General features: G+C 42.7%; 1 protein-coding gene across 1 annotated transcript in view; it reads left to right on the top strand.

Moving 5' to 3' along the window:
• The window catches only part of LOC126248161 (uncharacterized), a 513,313-nt gene that overhangs the window by 336,568 nt on the left and 153,223 nt on the right, over positions 1-23,522 (top strand). Inside the window, exon 5 of the mRNA XM_049948909.1 lies at positions 18,219-18,343. Coding sequence (XP_049804866.1) covers positions 18,219-18,343 — 125 coding nt within the window. The remainder of the gene's footprint in view (positions 1-18,218; positions 18,344-23,522) is intronic.

The raw sequence follows: 23,522 nt of genomic DNA, 5'->3' as shown, positions 1-23,522 counted from the left end.
AGAAGGTACTGTGTAACATTTACTGAAAGTTTGAAACAAATATGTTTGGAAGATCCTTAGAAAACATGTAATTAGTATGAGAAAATAAAAGTTTTGGGAATCGAGCGACAAAGATTGGATTAACTTTTTAGTGCATTCCAGGTCCATAGGATGGATTATCTTCATCCTTTGCAAACTCCTCCTCCAGCTTCCTCTTGTTCCTCCTCCTGTTTACTCTTGCTTGTATTTCTAGACTCTTTACAGCCCTGTCTGCAGCCCGAAGGCGTTCCTTGTCTAAAGCAAGCATCGCTCATACCATGTTAGAACCTATTTTCATTCCCATATTTCTAAATACCTTGCACCTTACAATGTTGCCATCATTGAAAGTCGCAACAGCATCATACACACCAAAGTGAAGTGTTTCTATTCCAACAAATACAGTCTTGAGGATTCTCGACCATATAACACTATTTACACTTTCATTGGGGTTTTGAGTTTTTCCGTGAATACACTTTTTCAACAGTTCAGGTGCTGCTAAGTCTCTGAAAATAGGTTTTATCACCTCCATTATTGCATGAGGCAGACTATGCTTATGAGTGTACACTTCACCAGTTAGCAATCCTTTGTTATATTTACACCAACTGTCTTCTTCTTTGGGACACAAGCTATGTTAGGGATTTTCATCGTCTTTATTGTTTACAGTAATAACACATACCTTTGGCTTTCCAACATTTCTCCTTTTCTTAAAAGCCTTCAGAGGATTTCTAATAACTTTACTTTTACTCATTATTATACTTCAACAAAACAGAGACTCAAGAAACAGAATTAATTACGAATATTTTCGAGATAACGACAGAGTAAATAAACATGAAACAATCGACAATCACACCAGCGATATATATTGAACCATCACAGGTTAGCCACAACACATACTTTATCTCACATCACTAAAATGTACCTGATGAACACGGACGTTAATAATAACACCATTTGACAGCAGTTTAACAGCGCCACAGTGGGTCACGCCCATGTAGAACACATTTCAAAAAAAAAAATTAAAAATAGTTGTAGTCTTCGGAGTTGAATAAATTATATATCTATTAAAAGGTAATAGCCTGCAGATTCAGAAAACGCAAAAAAAGGAAAAATTGAACATTTCATGATTTTGAGCCTTTCCGGAGCCCCTTAAGTCCCATAAGATTTCACACACGTTTGAACATTTTTGAAAGTCATCCCCCATGGCGAAAGTCTGATTTTATGTTGTCTACTATTGCACAGTCACACATGAACCATGTATTACATTAAATTACACTGCCGCTAGTTCAAAAATAATTATTACGTGTTAAAAAGATAGGAAATGAAAAAAAATTGCAACATAACGCACTGATTTTAGAACGAGTATTTACAGTCACTACAGTCAGACAAACAGCACAGATTGAGAGCTACCTAATGTACATGGCAACTCACTGTGCTTTTGTGGAATGATTAATTTCCCCACTCTCTGCCTGGCTGCACACAGCTGTATTCATTATTATTCTTGCACAAATGCGATCTCGTTGTTTGCTCTGCCAGTTGACAGAAGATTTGAATTCCTGTTATCAAGCGTGTAAACGGCTGCAGCACAACACATAAACTCTCTCACTCCTTCTGCACACACGCGCACACAGGAGACAGAGGGGGGAGAGAGAGAGACAGTATTCTTAGCTCAGCAAAGTCTTTCGGTCCAGACTGCATACATTTAGGTTCCTTTTGAAGTATGCTGATGAAATAACAATTTACGAATCATATACAGGGTGTTACAAAAAGGTACGGCCAAACTTTCAGGAAACATTCCTCACACACAAATAAAGAAAATATGTTATGTGGACATGTGTCTGGAAACACTTAATTTCCATGTTAGAGCTCATTTTAGTTTCGTCAGTATGTTCTTCCACCTACTCTCAATGGAGCACGTTATCATGATCTCATACGGGATACTCTACCTGTGCTGCTTGAACATGTGCCTTTACAAGTACGACACAACATGTGGATCATGCACGATGGAGCTCCTGTACATTTCAGTCGAAGTGTTCGTACGCTTCTCGACAACAGATTCGGTGACCGATGGACTGGTAGAGGCGGACCAATTCCATGACCTCCACGCTCTCCTGACCTCAACCCTCTTGACTTTCATTTATGGGGGCATTTGAAAGCTCTTGTCTACGCAACCCCGGTACCAAATATAGAGACTCTTCGTGTTCGTATTGTGGACGGCTGTGATACAATACGCCATTCTCCAGGGCTGCATCAGTGCATCAGGGATTCCATGAGACGGAAGGTGGATGCATGTATCCTCGCTAACGGAGAACATTTTGAACATTTCCTGTAACAAAGTGTTTGAAGTCACGCTGGTACGTTCTGTTGCTGTGTGTTTCCATTCCATGATTAATGTGATTTGAAGAGAAGTAATAAAATGAGCTCTAACATGGAAAGGAAGCGTTTCCGGACACTTTTCCACATAACATATTTTCTTTCTTTGTGTGTGAGGAATGTTTCCTGAAAGTTTGGCCGTACCTTTTTGTATCACCCTGTATAAGCACCCACTCAAAGAGAGATCCGCACCTAAAGATTGCAAAGTTGCACAGGTTATCATTGATATCTATTTGCGTTAGGATTTTGGATCATATATTGTGTTTCAACATTGTGAAATACCTCAGGGTAAAGTAATCAGAAGATCAAAATCAATTTAAAAATGATTTAGGTATGATATCTGCATGGTCTCCCCCCCCCCCCCCCCATGAACCATGGACCTTGCCGTTGGTGGGGAGGCTTACGTGCCTCAGCGACACAGATAGCCGTACCGTAGGTGCAACCACAACGGAGGGGTATTTGTTGAGGGCCAGACAAACGTGTGGTTCTTGAAGAGGGGCAGCAGCCTTTTCAGTTGTTGCAGGGGCAACAGTCTGGATGATTGACTGATCTGGCCTTGTAACACTAACCAAAACGGCCTTGCTGTGCTGGTACTGCGAACGGCCGAAAGGGGAAACTACAGCCGTAATTTTTCCCAAGGGCATGCAGCTTTACTGTATGGTTAAATGATGATGACGTCCTCTTGGGTAAAATATTCCGGAGGTAAAATAGTCCATCATTCGGATCGCCGGGCGGGGACTACTCAGGAGGACATCGTTACCAGGAAAAAGAAAACTGGCGTTCTACGGATCGGAGCGTGGAATGTCAGATCCCTTAATCGGGCAGGTAGGTTAGAAAATTTACAAAGGGAAATGGACAGGTTAAAAATGGTTCGAATGGCTCTGAGCACTATGGGACTTAACATCTGAGGTCATCAGACCCCTAGAACTTAGCACTTTTTAAACCTAACCAACCTAAGGACATCACACACATCCATGCCCGAGGCAGGATTCGAACCTGTAGCGCCTAGAACCGCTCGGCCACTCCGGAGGCCGCGAGTGAGCCATTGGCCCCAAAAGCCCATATCGATGATGTTTCGTTGAATGGTTCGCATGCTGACACTTATCAGCATTGAAATCTGCAGAAGGGATGCATTTCTGTCACGTTGAATAATAGGCAGTGTTCCAGCACACATGATAGTGGTCTACAAAAAATCTTTGATATTAACAACCCACACCACTAATCTACCACTGTCAACTAAGTACCATATGACTCTGGATGTGTAACATAGAATTCCATCATTGTGTTAAGAGTACATACTCTCATTAATAATTTACTGTGTAATAACTTCAGTTACTAATAATTACACAGTGTTTATTATAGTATCTGCATGATATCGGATTATGACTAGGGTAGAGTGTATCTCATCATATATGGATACTGCAGGTGGAGAAACTTGGCCCCCATTAGTTGGTTGACAGTGTCCTGTGTGATTTACTTTAACTATACGCTATCTGATGAAAAGTATCTAGATTCCACTTAGTGGACATGAATAGCGCATGTGTCTTCCTCTTTGTTCACTTCTTGGCTTGTGGTTTGGCATATGAGTTTGCCATATATCTTCACAATATGAACTCGCCCATGACACACACTCTTATCGTTGTTCACAATAATATTACTAATTCCTTGCACACAGAATCTGTGGTTCGATGTTAGGTAGACACACATCTCCATTTCGCTAAAAATCGTAGCGAACTTTTGCGTTATATCCACATCTATAAGGCAACAGTCGTCCCCAGAAATCTGTTCAGTGGTCCAGAAAGCTGATCCATTTTAACACCAGCCAATTTCACTTTATAAGGTATAACTATGTGATGTTTTTATATTTTCTCGAAATGTCTTCCAGTACTTCTTTGACATTTTTTCCAGTATGCCTCTTGCTGTCAAGTATTACTCCTATGTAGGAGAAATAGTACACTACCGGCCATTAAAATTGCTACACCACGAAGATGACGTACTGTAGACGCGAAATTTAATCGACAGGAAGAAGATGCTGACATATGCAAATGATTAACTTTTCAGAGCGTTCACACAAAGTTGGCGCCGGTGGCGACACCTACAACGTGCTGACATGAGGAAAGTTTCCAACCGATTTCTCAAAATGGTTCAAATGGCTCTGAGCACTATGGGACTTAACATCTGACGTCATCAGTCCCCTAGAACTTAGAACTACTTAAACCTAACTAATCTAAGGACATTACACACATCCATGCCCGAGGCAGGATTAGAACCTGCGACCGTAGCGGTCGCGCGGTTCCAGACTGGAGCGCCTAGAACCGCTCGGCCACACCGGCCGGAACAGATTTCTCCTACACAAACAGCAGTTGACCGACGTTGCCTGGTGAAACGTTGTTGTGATGCCTCGTGTAAGGCGGAGAAATGCCTACCATCACGTTTCCGACTTTCATAAAGGTCGGATTGTAGCCTATCACGATTGCGGTTTATCGTATCGCGACACTGCTGCTCGCGTTGGTCGAGATCCAATGACTGTTAGCAGAATATGGAATCGGTGGGTTCAGGAGGGTAATACGGAACGCCGTGCTGGATCCCAACGGCCTCGCATCACTAGCAGTCGAGATGACAGGCATCTTGTCCCCATGGCTGTAACGGATCGTGCAGCCACGTCTAGATCCCTGAGTCAACAGATGGGGACGTTTGCAAGACAGCAACCATCTGCACGAACAGTTCGACGACGTTTGTAGCAGCATGGACTATCAGTTCGGAGACCATGGCTGCGGTTACCCTTGACGCTGCATCACAGACAGGAGCGCCTGCGATGGTGTAATCAACGACGAACCTGGTTGCACGAATGGCAAAACGTCATTTTTTCGGATGAATCCAGGTTCTGTTTGCAGCATCATGATGGTCGCATCCCTGTTTGGCGACATCGCGCATCGCGGTGAACGCACATTGGAAGCGTGTATTCGTCATCGCCGTACTGGCGTATCACCCGGCGTGATGGTATGGGGTGCCAATGATTACACGTCTCGGTCACCTCTTGTTCGCATTGACGGCACTTAGAACAGTGGACGTTACATTTCACATGTGTGACGACTCGTGGCTCTGCCCTTCATTCGATCCGTGCGAACCCTACATTTCAGCAGGATAATGCACGACCGCATGTTGTTGGTCCTGTACGGGCCTTTCTGGATACAGAAAATGTTCGACTGCTGCCCTGGCCAGCACATTCTCCAGATCTCTCACCAATTGAAAACGTCTGGTCAATGGTGGCCGAGAAACTGGCTCGTCACAATACGCCAGTCACTATTCTTGATGAACTGTGGTATCGTGTTGAAGCTGCATGGCCAGCTGTACCTGTACACACCACCCAAGCTCTGTTTGACTCAATGCCCAGGCGTATCAAGGCCGTTATTACGGCCAGAGGTGGTTGTTCTGGGTAGTGATTTCTCAGGAACTATACACCCAAATTGCGTGAAAATGTAATCACACGTCAGTTCTAGTATAATATATTTGTCCAATGAATACCCGTTTATCATCTGCATTTCTTCTTGGTGTAGCAATTTTAATGGCCAGTAGTGTAGTTTCATCTTAACACCATATCTCTATAATGTATCGTTTTCTATGCAGATCTTGTATCTACTGCTCACAGCTTCTATCACAAATTCCACTGAATAATTCCTTTGTAAGTGTACATACACTCCTGGAAATGGAAAAAAGAACACATTGACACCGGTGTGTCAGACCCACCATACTTGCTCCGGACACTGCGAGAGGGCTCTACAAGCAATGATCACACGCACGGCACAGCGGACACACCAGGAACCGCGGTGTTGGCCGTCGAATGGTGCTAGCTGCGCAGCATTTGTGCACCGCCGCCGTCAGTGTCAGCCAGTTTGCCGTGGCATACGGAGCTCCATCGCAGTCTTTAACACTGGTAGCATGCCGCGACAGCGTGGACGTGAACCGTATGTGCAGTTGACGGACTTTGAGCGAGGGCGTATAGTGGGCATGCGGGAGGCCGGGTGGACGTACCGCCGAATTGCTCAACACGTGGGGAGTGAGGTCTCCACAGTACATCGATGTTGTCGCCAGTGGTCGGCGGAAGGTGCACGTGCCCGTCGACCTGGGACCGGACCGCAGCGACGCACGGATGCAGGCCAAGACCGTAGGATCCTACGCAGTGCCGTAGGGGACCGCACCGCCACTTCCCAGCAAATTAGGGACACTGTTGCTCCTGGGGTATCGGCGAGGACCATTCGCAACCGTCTCCATGAAGCTGGGCTACGGTCCCGCACACCGTTAGGCCGTCTTCCGCTCACGCCCCAACATCGTGCAGCCCACCTCCAGTGGTGTCGCGACAGGCGTGAATGGAGGGACGAATGGAGACGTGTCGTCTTCAGCGATGAGAGTCGCTTCTGCCTTGGTGCCAATGATGGTCGTATGCGTGTTTGGTGCCGTGCAGGTGAGCGCCACAATCAGGACTGCATACGACCGAGGCACACAGGGCCAACACCCGGCATCATGGTGTGGGGAGCGATCTCCTACACTGGCCGTACACCACTGGTGATCGTCGAGGGGACACTGAATAGTGCACGGTACATCCAAACCGTCATCGAACCCATCGTTCTACCATTCCTAGACCGGCAAGGGAACTTGCTGTTCCAACAGGACAATGCACGTCCGCATGTATCCCGTGCCACCCAACGTGCTCTAGAAGGTGTAAGTCAACTACCCTGGCCAGCAAGATCTCCGGATCTGTCCCCCATTGAGCATGTTTGGGACTGGATGAAGCGTCGTCTCACGCGGTCTGCACGTCCAGCACGAACGCTGGTCCAACTGAGGCGCCAGGTGGAAATGGCATGGCAAGCCGTTCCACAGAACTACATCTAGCATCTCTACGATCGTCTCCATGGGAGAATAGCAGCCTGCATTGCTGCGAAAGGTGGATATACACTGTACTAGTGCCGACATTGTGCATGCTCTGTTGCCTGTGTCTATGTGCCTGTGGTTCTGTCAGTGTGATCATGTGATGTATCTGACCCCAGGAATGTGTCAATAAAGTTTCCCCTTCCTGGGACAATGAATTCACGGTGTTCTTATTTCAATTTCCAGGAGTGTATAAAATCAATGTAGTATTACTAAAGTAATGTAGCATACAGGTGCATGCAACTAATTGTAATTTGAATGTTATGGATGGTTTGTGTGTTGACGGACTGAATATTTTTCCATACATTACGATATGCCCCAAGTCGGATATTACCCATAGTATGCTTCCCGCTACTGCCTCAAGTCATTACTTGGTAAGTGGAGTGTACGAGCTGCCTCCATCATACTATTCCCACAGCGCAAAGCACTTGTTACCAAATTATACAGAACTGTGTATTGCAGGACTTAACAGTAAGTCTGCAGGGAATGAAATGGCGTTCTTTTTAAACCTTTGGCCGTCTGTCTAACTCGGCAACTGGTGGTAATGTCTGTCAGTTCTATGTTTTAACACCTATAACATGATTCCTTATTGTTGGCCAGTTTTGTCCAAGGAAGTGTTATGATCAGGATGTAATCATATGAAGAAATGTCCTAACTAGGCCCTATCTGTTTCAATATAGGATGTTTATGTGTGGTATGTCCGCCCCCGGTAGCTGAGTGGTCAGCGCGACAGAATGTCAATCCTAAGAGCCCGGATTCGATTCCCAGCTGGGTCGGAGATTTTCTCCGCTCAGGTAATGGGTGTTGTGTTGTCCTAATCATCATCATTTCATCCCCATCGACGCGCAAGTCGCCGAAGTGGCCTCAACTCGAAAGACCTGCACCCGGCGAACGATCTACCCGATGGGAGGCCCTAGCCACACGACGAAAATGTGTGGTATATCACTTTACGAAAAGCAGCTAGATCTTTTGGACATATAAAATTATAGACCATTTCTACCTAACTCTATCGTACTGCATCCGCAGCAGCAATTTGAGCAGCTGTTGGCACCACAGTGACACAACGAACCGTTACAAATCGGTTACTTGTTTGACAGCTTCGAGCCAGATGCCCTGTTGCGTGCATTCCACCGACGCCAAACCACAGCTTTTTGCGGGTTTAGTAGCGTCAAGCGAGAGCCCATTGGGGGCAGGGTGGAGATTTGCTGTGTTTGCTGATGAGAGCTGGTTCTGCCTCCATGCCAGTAATGGCCGTTGTGTTGGTTAGGGGGCCAATTGAGGGCCTACGACCAGCCTGTATGCGTGCTCGACACATTGGACCTACACCGGGTTTTATGACCTAGGCTGCGATTTCATATGACAGCAGGAACACTCTCGTGTTTATCACGTCCACCTTGACTGCAGAATTGTACGTCAGCCTGGGGATTAGATCTGTTCTGCTGCCATGCACGAGGAGTACACCTGGAGGTGTTTTCCAACAGGATAATTCTAGCCTACATACGGCTTTTTTTAACCAAACATGCTTCACAGAGTGTCGATGTGTTGCCCTGGACAGCTCGATCAGCAGATCTGTCTCCAGTTGAGCACATACGCAACATCATACGACGACAACTCTAGCGTCATCCACAAACAGCATTAAACGTTCCTGTATAGACCGAGCACTTGCAACAGGCATGGAACTCCGTGTCACAAACTGACATCCAGCGCCTGTACTACAACACAATGAATGCACGTTTGCTTGCTTAAAATCAACATTCTGGTGGTTACACCAGTTATTAATGTACCAGAATTTCACGTTTCCAATGACTTATCTCGTACTTATATTAACCTATGATCTTGCAATGTTAATCACTTAAGTATGTTACCTAGACAAATGTACTCACGAAATTTCATTACTCTACATTAATTACTTTTTGGTGTTGCGATTCTTTTTCTGTCAGTGCAGAATCTTTTACAGGTCCCTCAGCTAAAGAACATTGTTTTAAGCTGCGATTTATAACTGTGGAATGCACTGTACGTGTTTGACCCTAGATTACAAAACGACTGCAGTTCTACATTTAAAAGCGTTTTACAATTTATCTGCTGTGGCAGTAACACATGGAATTTGAATGGTGTGCAAGTAAACATTCCAGACAAGACTGAGGAGGATTATAAACTATGTTCTGTCAACCTACAGTTCTAAAAGTAGACAGAGATTTTTAACTTAGACTCCAACAGAAACGATATAACTTGTATACAGGGTGTTACAAAAAGGTACGGCCAAACTTTCAGGAAACATTCCTCACACACAAATAAAGAAAAGATGTTATGTGGACATGTGACCGGAAACGCTTAATTTCCATGTTAGGGCTCATTTTAGTTTCGTCAGTATGTACTGTACTTCCTCGATTCACCGCCACTTGGCCCAATTGAAGGAAGGTAATGTTGACTTCGGTGCTTGTGTTGACATGCGACTCATTGCTCTACAGTACTAGCATCAAGCACATCAGTACGTAGCATCAACAGGTTAGTGTTCATCACGAACGTGGTTTTGCAGTCAGTGCAATGTTTACAAATGCGGAGTTGGCAGATGCCCATTTGATGTATGGAAAGTTTGACCGTACCTTTTTGTAACACCCTGTATATCGAAGTGTTATATTAAAGTTGAAGAAATCTGTTTTTCGCAATCCGTAACACAGTTCGCTACAATACAGTCCAATGTAGATATTATCGAATTAGGATTGGCTCCTACATACAATGTTATTCCGCAAGTCTTGATTAAAAAATACCATTCCATATTACAGACCTCGAGTATAAAACATAAAGGTAGCAGTACTGCTGTAAGTTAATTGTCATATATCAGTAAAAAATACCAATAGCTCACTTATTGGCATCATTGGAGTTGTGACAGTATGCATACAGTGGTAAGCATAGCGTACGATGTCTCTCTTTAACAGTTTTGCTACATCTTCTACGTGTTCCAGTAGCAAAATGTGGTACTACTGTGATATGTGCCAATACGCATTAGTTGAAATGAGACATTGAACATGGGAGAGATACAGGATAAGTAAACTTTTCGGATATTCTGCATTAGTAATACACAGTCATAAATCCTTAGACAGAGTTAGCAAACAATGCTGTATAATTATACAATGGATGGTCCTGTTTTTTGTTAAGTGGAACACTACACATTGACATACTATTGCCGGCCGAAGTGGCCGTGCGGTTAAAGGCGCTGCAGTCTGGAACCGCAAGACCGCTACGGTCGCAGGTTCGAATCCTGCCTCGGGCATGGATGTTTGTGATGTCCTTAGGTTAGTTAGGTTTAACTAGTTCTAAGTTCTAGGGGACTAATGACCTCAGAAGTTGAGTCCCATAGTGCTCAGAGCCATTTGAACCATTTTTTTTTTGACATACTATTTTGGGAAAGGTAATTCTTAACATGATGGCTATGACTGCTCCATGATCTTAACACTTCGTTCGATAAAACTAACCTGTCCTACACATTTTCATATCATCCATTAACAAGTGCTTTGCAATACGTGAATAGCACTCCAAAGGCAACTTTTACACTATACTAAGCTAGTAACGACCTGATGCTGTATCAAAGCGAACTATATGGAAAAATATTCGATCTCGATACCCACCCCCCTTCACATACAATTCTAATTCGTTGCCTACACTTATATTTCATACTAACGTGATTTATAGATACACTTATAAAAATCGGTATACAAAGAAAGTAATCGGAATTTGTAGCAGAATCTGTGGAGCTTTAATATAAGTACTAGATGTAACAGGGAGATGACGCCACATATGTATACTTTAATGCAGGGAAGTCGAAGCATTCTAAGTTATACGTCAATTTATATAGTGCACGGTGGAACAGTAACTACCAAAAAGAGATGTCGGGCTGAGAGAAGTCTTAGAGAAATATATATCATCCAGTATGAGGAAGTGACTTACAAAACGCTTGTTTGACAGGTTTTTGAGTATTGCTCGTAAGCCTGGTGTACAGTGTTATAATATGCACATGAATAGTTCCTAACAGCCACAAATTATATTTTGTAGGAATTCTGGTGTGTCTGTGTGGTATCCGTTACAACTAAGTTGTATACGTAAACCTTCTGTTCCATGCTTTCAGAGGTATACCAACTGTACAATGGAAATGTATTTTAATTTAAGCTTCTGCCACGTGCATGTGCACTGACTCATGTAAGATGAATAGGAGTGACAGCAGTGATACGAAGTATGCTCCATATGGTGGCTATGTTAAGCGATTGGAATGACACTATTGTATCATGATTTAAATCACCCAGAATATTATGAAACGCATAGAATAGCATTTATAATGGAGAGATGAGAAACCAGCCTCAGCAACTGCATATGTGTATGTCAAAATAACTGTCAGGTCGACCTGTATTATGTAACAGACCAACGATAAAAAATTCTGCGCACTTGTTCTACCCTTGTTGCATACTACAACAAATATTGTAGTATTTTAAGGAAATTCATTCAAATCTACAGAAATATGCACATTCTGACAGAAATAAGTAATGCAGATAAAAACTTTAAAACTACAAGGGATATTGTCAGATGGGAGACAGGACAGCCAGTCAATGTACAAAATACCATAACAATTAAACTAAATGGCAATGTAGTGGCTGATAATTCACAAACTGTGAGTACTGTCAACAATAACATTCTAAATTTAGTAGCTAGAAAATGGTCCTGTGGGAGAAGTAAGAGAACACATTAAAATGGCATTCACAAAACTTCAAGCAAGTAGAAGTAGCACCAACATTGTTCACTGAAATTAATGGTATTGTAGAAATTCTAAAAAGAAAAGCTGATGGATGTTGACAGAATTTCAAAGAGAATTTTGGAAAGTAGTTCCAAATTAATAAGTAATGTCCGTAGTAATATGTGTAATGCAGCACTAGCACAGAGAAGTTTCCAGATACGTTAAAATATACTATTATTGAAATTCTTCATCAGAAAGGTAACAAGACAGACTTAAACAATCATCATCAAATTTCCTTTACTGATTTCTTTTTCCAGAATATTCGAAAACATAATATACTCAAGACTAGTCTCATACTTAAGTAAAAACAATTTACTTAGCATACCACAGTATGGATTCCAGGAGGATTGCCTGACAGAAGGGTATTTGTACATTTACTCATCAAATAGCACAAGCCTTAAATAATAAAATATCACCAGCTGATATTTTTTGTGATTTTTCCAAGCTATCTGATTGTGTAGATCATGTTAGTTTCTCATAAAAACTCAGATTTTATGGCATTAATTGCTTTATGCACAACTCATTTGAACCTTACTTAACAAACAGAACAGATAGGTGCTGAACAACTCATTGTTGGAAGGGTAGAAAATTATAGTGACTGATGAAAGATCATGAAAGGAGTCCCAAAGAGTTCAATTTTGGGTCCATTCCTATTCCTTATATATGTAAATGACCTTCCACTTAACGTTCAACAAGCAGAGTTAGTACTTTTTTCAGACAATACTAGTGTTATAATAAATCCAGTGGAGATAAAGCAACAGAAGAGATGGTAAGTATAAATTATGAAGTGGTTCTCAGAAAATGAACGCTCTGTAAATTTAAAAAAAAATACACTACATTCCATTTTGTACAATAAATACAGTCATACTAACAACTGATGTGGCACATGAGCAAGAGTCTGTATGTAGGGTGGAATGCTCCAAACGTTTTGGATGTAGGTATTGATGAAAACTTTAAATAGAATAGTTGAGCTTCTGAAACAACTAAGTACTTTCGCTTCTCACATAATAGCTCAGGTTGGAAACAAAGGAATTAACCTCCTGACATATTTTGCACATCTCCACTCAATAATGTCTTATGGAATAACTTTCGGGGGGTAACTCTTCACTTAGAATGGAAAACTGAGCAGTAAGAATTAAATGTGCTGTTCACACAAAGATGTAATGTAGGTACATCTTCTAGGAGCTAGACATTTTAACAGTGCCGCCACAACAAATATATTCGCTAATGAAATTCGTCATAAGTAGTCCACATTAGTTTCAGAAGAACACTGACGTACATACCAATAACGCTGGAGAAAAATATGACCTTTATTACTCATTATTGAAGCTGCCAACAGCTCAATTTTTTGATCCTTTGCCCTATGCAATAAAATTTCTGACAGGTAGTGAATCTAATTTAACACCATTTCTCCTGGGCAACTAGTTCTATTCTATTGACGAGTTTCTACTGGAAAACTAGCAGTCTGTGAAAAAATAGTTTTTAAGTGTAACGGCATAAAAAGGACTACAAATAATGTGTTCGTGAATGTTAACACGGATCACTTACAAATATCCTGTGAAGTGACTCGTTCTAAATCATTTCGATAAAGAATCATTTCGATAAAAGAATCGTTCAAATGATTTATGGGATAGGTAACTAACTGACTTGTCAGTTGCGATTTTCCTTTTTAAATACGGTCTGAATTTCGGGCTGAAACCACACCCAATATGAATCTTCACTAATAAGTGGCTAGATACTTTTGATCAGATGGTATGTGCTTCCTGCCGATCACACATTGCACTATCAAGCCTGTCATGTGCAGTATCCATATCCTAATCGAATTCAGTTACATGCAGATACTATAATAAGCTTTGTATAATTATAACTAACTCAACTTACTGCATGAGACATTATTAATGGGAGGATTTATTGTTAACGGAATCGTGGAAATCTATATTACACATCCCATACCATTTGGTGCTTAGTTGACAGTGGTAGATTAGTGATGTGGTTGTTAATATCAGAGATTGTGTGGTGACCACTATCAAGTGTGCTAGAGTTCTGACTATTCTACGTTTTTTTATGTTCCTGTTAATACATATCGATTAAATGAATATTGTACTAGACAAATTTGGGACAGCTCTGTGAATGACCGTGTAAAATTCCACTTTAATTATTTTTTTTAATAACAGGTAACAAAGAAACACTTCCCTTAGACAGTAAGCGATGCATTAAAGATGTAATGAGAAGAATTTTTTTGTGCTGACTCCAGCTACAAATTGTAAAAACACAGTTGCAAATATATCAAAACATTACAGAAAATGCATCTGACGATTCTTAGGAGGACACCACTGTATCTATATCTGCTACAATAGTGTTAGCATTTTGGAACATAAATCAGGGAAGGTGTAGTACCCCATCAAGAGGGTAGTGCCCCATCTGAGGGCTCTGACGTTGGCAGTGATATTGGTGCTAGTACTGAGTAGCGAATGAACTTTTATAATATATAGTCGTTCTTTGCTGCCATGCATAAGTCACAGGAACCTCTCAATTTCGTACTTGTTGAAGCAGTTTAACCCTATAGAAAAATAATGATGGATGAATACACTGTTGGACTATTACCAAATTGTGATGTAACAATTGCAGAAAGAGAAGTGTTGATGACAATAATAGTAAAAAACTGCTTTTCAAATTCAGGATGATGAATGTTTTAGTGGAACATTTGTTAATACAGGGTGTACATAAAGCTCAGGAACACTTTCAATTATTTATTGCACAAGAACCCAACATTTTACACATGTCATACATATGTAATTTTGAAGAGAAACCCTGAAAGTGTTTTTCATGTGTACCGCCCAGGGTGCGATTTCTGCTTTTACCAGTGGGGGGGGGGGGGGGGGGGGAATGTCTTAGGGGGTTAGTAGAATTATATATGTTACTAGCTTGGACCGTGGTGTTACGCATGGTTAAAAAGATATTTATAAATAGATGTTAATGCCGAAACTCACTATTCACGCGTATGCACTATCAGAAAAGCCATCCCTTGTTATATCTTTAAAAGTACATTATAGGTAAAGCTTATTTACAAAATCATCTACATACAGGTATACGAGAGGAATTCAAACAGTAGAGGCACATTTGTGAAAAGTTGTACTTATTCTGATGTCAGAAAACTGAAACTTATTAATAGTATTAATAGTAAGACTTACTAAAAACTTTCAGTGTTCGGCTCCACAAGTTTAAATTATATGTAAAGTTTTACTCCAGTGCGTGGGAAATAAACATCCCTGGTTGGGATGCATAAACTAAAATGAGAGGAGGGGATGGTATGATACAGAGGGGGGGGGGGAGAATCCCCCCCATCCCCCCCCTGCAAATCGCACACTGGTACCGCCACAGCGTAGTTTGGTAATTTCCCGATAGTCAGCGCTAGTCGATGGATCGGCCGTGCTACAGAAGGGGACAGCTGTTTCATGAAATGGCCTGCCCAATAACCAGATCTCACTCCGTGTGACTTTTATCTGTGGGGACACATTAAACATCTGGTGTATGTACCGCCTCTATCACGTGATGTAGCAGAGCTCAGGGAGACAATACGGGAATCGACTGCCACAGTCGACGATGCCATACTTGGACGGGTATGGCAAGAATTCGATTACCGTATTGACTTCTCCCGGGTCAGTAATGGTTCACGTATCGAATGTTTGTAAAAAAAATTTCAGAGTTTCTCTGCAAAATGCAATATGTATGACATCTGTACAACGTTTCGTTCTTGTGCAATAGATAATTGAAAGTATTCTCGGACTTTATGTAGACCCTGTAACAAGGATGTAGGTAAAGGTAGCAACTTTAACTTAGTTTCCTATACGATCCATTAATAGCTGGAGGATGTACTCCTAATGGACTGGATGCCGTCCGTATTACACATCCGATCTTATTATTGACATGGGTATATTAGTGGCATGGGGTGTTAATATCTAAACTTGTGTGCTACCCTCTGTTCTACTGGTGTACTGGCTGTTCTTCACCTTGTATGCTACCCTCTGTTCTACTGGTGTACTGGCTCTTCTTCATGTTTAATGCCCTATTAAGACACACTGACTAAACGAAAATCACACTACACTAATCTGGAACTGCCCTATCGAATGAGCATATAAAATTCCGCTTTAAAATAATTTTGTTCGTAAAGAGAAAGAAACCGGCGCTTTACATTGACACCGATCGTCGCAGGAAAGATGTGATGATCAGTATTTCTTTCTCTCTTTCCTTCACTGGTGCCATGTCCCGCGCTGACGCAGGGTCGGCATTGTTAGGAACGGATTTGGCAAGGTTAGTGGAAAGGGGTGGCCAGATGCCCTTCCCGCTGCCACCCCATACCCCCCGGGACGGAATTAGTGTACCCCTGCTGTCTGCGACTGGTGTAAGTCATGGAATAGTGCGAACGTATTCAGATGTCTGTGAGTCGTGTAACTGAGGCGGAACGTGGGAACCGGCCCGGTATTCACCTAGAGAGATGTGGAAAACCGCCTAAAAACCATATCCAGGCTGGCCGGCACACCGGCCCTCGTCGTTAATCCGCCGGGCGGATTTGATCTGGGGTCGGCGCGCCTACCCGAGTCCGGGAAGCAGCGCGTTAGGGCACTCGGCTACCCTGGCGGGTCTGTGATGATCAGTATTTGACTATCCTAAATCCACCTACAAATTGTAGAAACGAAATTACAAATATCTACGAAAACAGCAGAGAAAATGCACGTGGTGGCTCTAATGATGGATTGGCTGCATCTCTGATCGCTACAGTACTGGTTAACTATATGGAACCTGAATGAAAAAGCCATCTGCCATAAGCGGATAGTCAGTTCCTAGAGTCAAGTGGAATTGTTTGACTAAGGCATGTGGGATGGAAGTGTAGACCTGGAAGGAGGAGCTCGTGTAACCCTCCACCGCTCACTTTATATGAGCCAGTCGCATGTAAGGAACTAGAGCAGTAACATGGCTCTATGTACAGACGTGACAGAAATATTCTATCGAACTTAGACGTGACCATGACCACACAGTGAATGAAGTTACCCGATATGTTGTAGACTGTCCAACGTATCTGCACTTGCAGTCATGTGACATCGCGAAAACACAGTGGTCATCAATAGATGCTAATCGACGTGATTCGGAGACGAGTGTGCCTCGTGGAATTAGCCGAGCGGTCTAAGGCGCTGCAGTCACGGACAGTGCGGCTGATCCCGGCGGAGGTTCGAGTCCTCCCTCGGGCATGGGTGTGTGTGTTTGTCCTTAGGATCATTTAGGTTAAGTAGTGTGTAAGCTTAGGGACTGATGACTTTAGCAGTTAAGTCCCATAAGATTTCACACACATTGGAACATTTGAGACGAGTGTCACACCTCGTCAATGACAGTCGGTTTCAAACCCGACAGGAATTGTTGCTGCCAGAGAATGTAGGTCCACTCCACCAGTTTCCGAGCCGACATTGCGAAGGAGTCTGCATGCGATGGCCATTTTTAGCCATGTACCTCGAATAACGCCATTGCTCACAGGGGCACGTTAAGCTACGTGCCTTCAGTGGGCCTAGCGACACAAAAAGTGGGCGTTACCTGACTGGAGACAAGAAGTGTGACCTGGTGAGTAGCGATTTTGCCTCTTTTGAAACGATGCAAGGTGTGGTTTAACCTGAAGATGGTTTTGTGACGTTTTAGGTTTCTTCTTCGTATCGTGACGAGGGCCACTCATTCAGAATATCGTTAAGATGAACAAGGATGTTTATTTCAGCGAAGTGCTATACATGCGTACAAATCTTCGTGGTGAGTGTGCTGTGGACAGTTCCGTCTTCAGAGATGATGACAACCGTGTTCACAGTGCAGCCTGAAACGTCACATCGCACGTTTACTAGTCCGCTACATCACCCATAGAATACAATGTGTCTGGTATTATTTGAAACAGCAAGTGAAACGTAGCAAAAAACATCCCAGCTTCAGCTGCATATGGAAAAAAGAAGAGAGTTGTGGATCAGTTCCTCTCCATTATCCAAGCTAGAAGCGGTGTTTTTTATACGGGTTGCTTATTGTCTTTTGATATAAGTACTAGAATGAATCACTCTGCATATCATTACTGGTGTGATTTGCTTTATTGCAGGAACTTAGAGAAGAATTCGACCGCGAGTCCGAGAAAACGGGCCGTCCTCGCCTGCTGCTGACAATGGCGGTGCCGGCGGGCATCGAGTACATCGACAAGGGCTTCGACATCGCTTCCATGAACAAGTGAGTTGTCTCAGATACGCGGTAGACAAGTTCTCAGTCTAGTTTCAAAGGCCGATAATCAAACGGCATTTTTAATGAATGCAGCTTATTCTTGGGGTTTTAGTGAACTGAATCTTAGCACGATGATAAAAAGCCATCTCACCCAAAATTTTTTTGCAGTTTTCATTCAATATTTTACGAAAAATACATTTTATGATACCTATTTCATGATTATAGGCTATCTTCAATGCTACTCGATCTGTATATTGAGGAAGCTGTAAATTTTTAGTGGGTCACAGTTTTTTTTTACTTACTTCCCCCTGCCTCTCCAATATAATTGGCTGTCATCCCCCGCTTTTAACATACCACAGATACCTAGGACTTAATTAATAACAACAACAAAAACGTATGAAATGTTTTAGTATTATTTGTTTACATTAGTGGTTCATACGAGGGTGAGTCAAATGAAAACCTTAAATTTTTTTAAAATATTATTTACTGTGCAGAAGTGGTACTAAGCTGTATCAGTTTTCAACATAATCTACCCCACGCTCAAAGCAAGTCCTCCAGCGCTTACAAAGCGCATAACTTCCTTTAGAAAAAAATTCTTTTGGTAGTCTGTGCAACCACTCACGCACCGTGTGGCGTACCTCTTCATCAGAACGGAGCTTCTTTCCTCCCATTGCGGCTTTGAGTGGTCCAAACATGTGGAAATTACGTGGTGATGAGGAATGACGCCATTCCTTGCTCGCTCTCTTCGTTTCCGGTTGGTGGAAGTGAACCCAGGTTTCGTCCCCAGTAACGATTCTTGCAAGGAAGCCATCACCTTCTCGTTCAAAGCGCCGAAGAAGTTCTTCACAAGCACCAACACGTCGTTCTCTCATTTCAGGAGTCAGCTGCCGTGACACCCATCTACCCGACACTTTGTGAAACTGGAGCACATCATGCACAATGTGGTGTGCTGACCCATGACTAATCTGTAAACATGCTGCAATGTCGTTTAGTGTGACTAGGCGGTTTTTCTTCACTATAGCTTGAACTGCTGCAATGTTCTGTGGAGTCACAACTCGTTGTGTCTGACCTGGACGAGGAGCATCTTCCATTGAAGTCACACCATTTGCGAACTCCCTACTCCATTCGTAGACTTTCTGCTGTGACAAACATGCATCACCGTACTGAACCTTCATTCGTCGATGAATTTCAATAGGTGTCACACCTTCTCTACGCAAAAACAGAATAACAAAAAATGGTTCAAATGGCTCTGAGCACTAGGGGACTTAACTTCTGAGGTCATCAGTCCCCTAGAACTTTGAACTACTTAAACCTAACTAACCTAAGGACATTACACACATCCACGCCCGAGGCAGGATTCGAACCTGCGACCGTAGCGGTCCCGCGGTTCCAGACTGTAGCGCCTAGAACAGAATAACAGGACGCTGTTCTTCCCTGGTGCAAGTCGCAAGTGGGGCAGGCTGTTTGTAGCACGCTTACCAACTTACAGGATAACGGAGCGAAATTTCGATTTGTTATTTCATTTGACTCAACCTCTATATTGTTTCAGCATAACCCACAATAAATTGCAATTCAGAAAAATACGTCCCTTTGAAAGAATTCGACCGAAAAGTTGAGAAGATCACATGTGGAGTAATTAACTTAAGGACTGTAATAGCAACAGAGTCCCATAACCAGTGCTGTTTTTCTGGGGAACGCTGGGGGATGCGTACCCCTAAACTTTTTCGTCGACTAATTAATATTTTTACGATGAAGAGTGCCAAAGATTTATTTCACGGACGTAAATTTTTTATTTCATTTTTTCGTGTTGGTAATTGCAATAAGAATGACACCAGTGCAGTTTTTGGTGGGAAAATCGGTGTCATTGACAGTTTGAAGCATTTCGAGGCTGCGGCAACCGTTCTCGACAGCTGAATCGCTGGCAGCCAGTTCGACAAGGATGTAGTGCCTTCGCCCGCTAATAGTGGGCAATGGTAGTGCTAAACGGATATACGTATGCTCAAATCGCATGCTTCATTTGAGGTGATGTAAACTGAAGTGTTCGATACCACTTTCTCTTGTATGTGTGTTTCTCGGTATCCCCTGCTTCATTTAAGCTGTAAAGTCAACTGAAGAGTCCGATACCAATTTTTTGTTGTTGTTGTTCGACATGTTGATGATGTCATGGCTAAAAGCAGATGGGTGGTATCCCTTGCTTCAGTTATAACTAATTTTCGCTGCATTATTTCCCATGCCGAAGTACCCTCAAACTTTTGTTTAGAAAAAAAGCACTGCCCATAACTTTCACGTAATTATGGCTGAGCGTGTACTGGGGTGGGGTTCCGGTTCTTTGAGTGGTTTCCCCTTCCGAGACACTTTTTCTTCCTTTCTGTCTTGCTTTGCGCAGCTTCTTGTAGTTTTACAAATCGTGTCGGATTTGCTGTTGGCGCGCGTATTCTTGTCTGGAATGTTCTGTGCAGGCGGTGATGCCGCAAGCACAGCCTCAGCCGCACAGCTGGAAAGTTTCCCGAGTTAAACATAGCTCGTGATATTTTGATTCCTTGTCGTTGTTGAGACACTTTATTTTCAGGAAGTAAGCTGGTAATTTACATACGTAGAACTGCAAACGCTTTTAGTAAAATGTTCTTTGAGATGCTTGTGAGTTAGTCGTAGTTCGCACGACCTACAGCCGAAACTTGGTCAGTTCTGTAGCTGAATTAGATATACGAAAATATTCATTGTCAGGGGCAATTAATCAAAAACTTTAAAATAAAGATTCTGACTGTCAATGTTCGTTCAGGATTCGCTCTGTCGCACTCTTCTTCTTACGACAGTTTTCAGTGTCTTCTCATGAACGAGCAACCTCCCTTTCAGTAGAATGAGAAAAACTTCCATATTATGGCCCATATCCTGCACAGAGTGTACGAGTTACACATCAACCAATACCCCAGAAAGAGTTTGACACCGGACTAGTCTTTACGTAGCACACTGGACTCGCATTCGGGACGACGGTTCATTCCGCATCCGGCCATCCTGATTTAAGTTTTCCGCCATTTCTCTAAATCGCTTCATGCAAATGGCGGAATGGTTCCTCTGAAAGGTCACGGCCGATTTCCCTCCCTATCCTTCCCTAATATGAACTTGTGCTCCATCTCTAATGACCTCGTTGCCGACGGGACGTTAAACTGTAATCTCCTTTTCCTTACATTTTGCATTGAAAAACAATTAAGATTCTTGTTTTTATAACGATGGTCATATATAATATCTATGTCACGTTCGAACAGATAAATCTCACATGTTTATGTTGGTGTTTTATAGAAATAAAGAGTCAGTTAGCACTGTTTACGTCTAACACTCGTTTTTTTTCACACTTACACTCTGCGAATACAACAGTCAAAAAACCACATTCAAACCTCAAAGTTGTCAAGGATACTGATGCGTAACAAACCTTTTGCCTAAATGTCGCCAGTTATACGTTATCAAAACCTACTATTAGTGTGTTGTCTTCGTTGAGTCTTAAGCTATTTAATGGCCAATTTATAGGATAGAGGAGCACAGGGAAGCAAAGGATGGCCGATGAACAACAAACAAAACTAATTCTTATGAACCAAGCTTTAAGTATTAAAGGACGATATATTGCTAGTTTGATAAACCAGCATAGTGTGACGAACTTAAAACTCGGGGAAATGACCACTTACTTAATCATCATAATAAGTGTTCCGTATGCGAGGGTTGGAGCTTTACTAGTGGTAATTATTTATTTACAGCTCTTACAAAATAGATACGTGTTTCAAAGTTTTGCCGGCCGGAGTGGACGAGCGGTTCTAGGCGCTACAGTCTGGAACTACGCGACCACAACGGTCGCAAGTTCGAATCCTGCCTCGGGCATGGATGTGTGTGATGTCCTTAGGTTAGTTAGGTTTAAGTAGTTCTAAGTCTAGGGGACTGATGACGTCAGAAGTTAAGTCCCATAGTGCTCAGAGCCATTTGAACCATTTTCTTGTTTCAAAGTTTTACTGATCTTCAAAGTAGTCACCAGCATTGTGTATAACCCGTTGCTAGCGATGTGGAACTCGTAGGATACTCTTAGCAGTGACTGTTGTGTTGACAGTTCGAGCTGCGCGGTTTATTGCCCGACGAATTTGTGGCAGTTCTGAAGTGAATGCCAGGTGGTATAGCACTTAGCAGCCCATCAGTCAAAGAAATCAGTAACAGCTTGCACTGTACGTGCTTGAGGATTGTCCTGCAAAATGATACTCAGGTCCTGCAGAACGTGTCATCACTTCTGTCTCTATGCTGTTCATTTTTGAACACAGCCTACGACCAGCTTAGAGAGATAAGCGAAAACACTTTCTGCAGGACTTGACCATCCTTTTGAAGGACAATGCTCAAGCACGTACAGTGCAAGCTGTTACTGATTTGTTTGACTGATGGGGCTCCTAAGTGCTGTACCACCTACAGCACTCCACTGACTTAAGCACTCGTGAGATCAACTCGATTTCTAAACTGAAGGAAACACTTCACGTCATTCGCTTCAGAACTGCTACAAATTCGTCGGGCAATAGATCGCGCCGCTCGAACTGTCAATACGAATGGCACTGCTAAGAGTATCCTACAACTTCCACATCGCTGGGAACGGGTTATACACCATGCTGGTGACTATACTACTGGCCATTAAAATTGCTACACCAAGAAGAAATGCAGATGATAAACGGGTATTCATTGAACAAATATATTATACTAGAACTGACATGTGATTACATTTTCACGCAATTTGGGTGCATTGATCCTGAGAAATCAGTACCCAGAACAACCACCTCTGGCCGTAATAACGGCCTTGGTACGCCTGGGCATTGAGTCAAACACAGCTTGGATGGCGTGTACAGGTACAGCTGCCCATGCAGCTTCAACACGATACCACAGTTCATCAAGAGTAGTGACTGGCGTATTGTGACGAGCCAGTTTCTCGGCCACCATTGACCAGACGTTTTCAATTGGTGAGAGATCTGAAGAATGTGCTGGCCAGGGCAGCAGTCGAACATTTTCTGTATCCAGAAAGGCCCGTACAGGACCTGCAACATGCGGTCGTGCATTATCCTGCTGAAATGTAGAGTTTCGCAGGGATCGAATGAGGGGTAAAGCCACGGGTCGTAACACATCTGAAATGTAACGTCCAGTGTTCAAAGTGCCGTCAATGCGAACAAGAGCT

Source organism: Schistocerca nitens, chromosome 3, assembly GCF_023898315.1.
Source record: "Schistocerca nitens isolate TAMUIC-IGC-003100 chromosome 3, iqSchNite1.1, whole genome shotgun sequence".
Lineage (NCBI taxonomy): Eukaryota > Metazoa > Arthropoda > Insecta > Orthoptera > Acrididae > Schistocerca > Schistocerca nitens.
The sequence above is the reverse complement of the archived record's forward strand: the minus strand, read 5'-3'. Positions and strand labels throughout refer to the sequence as shown.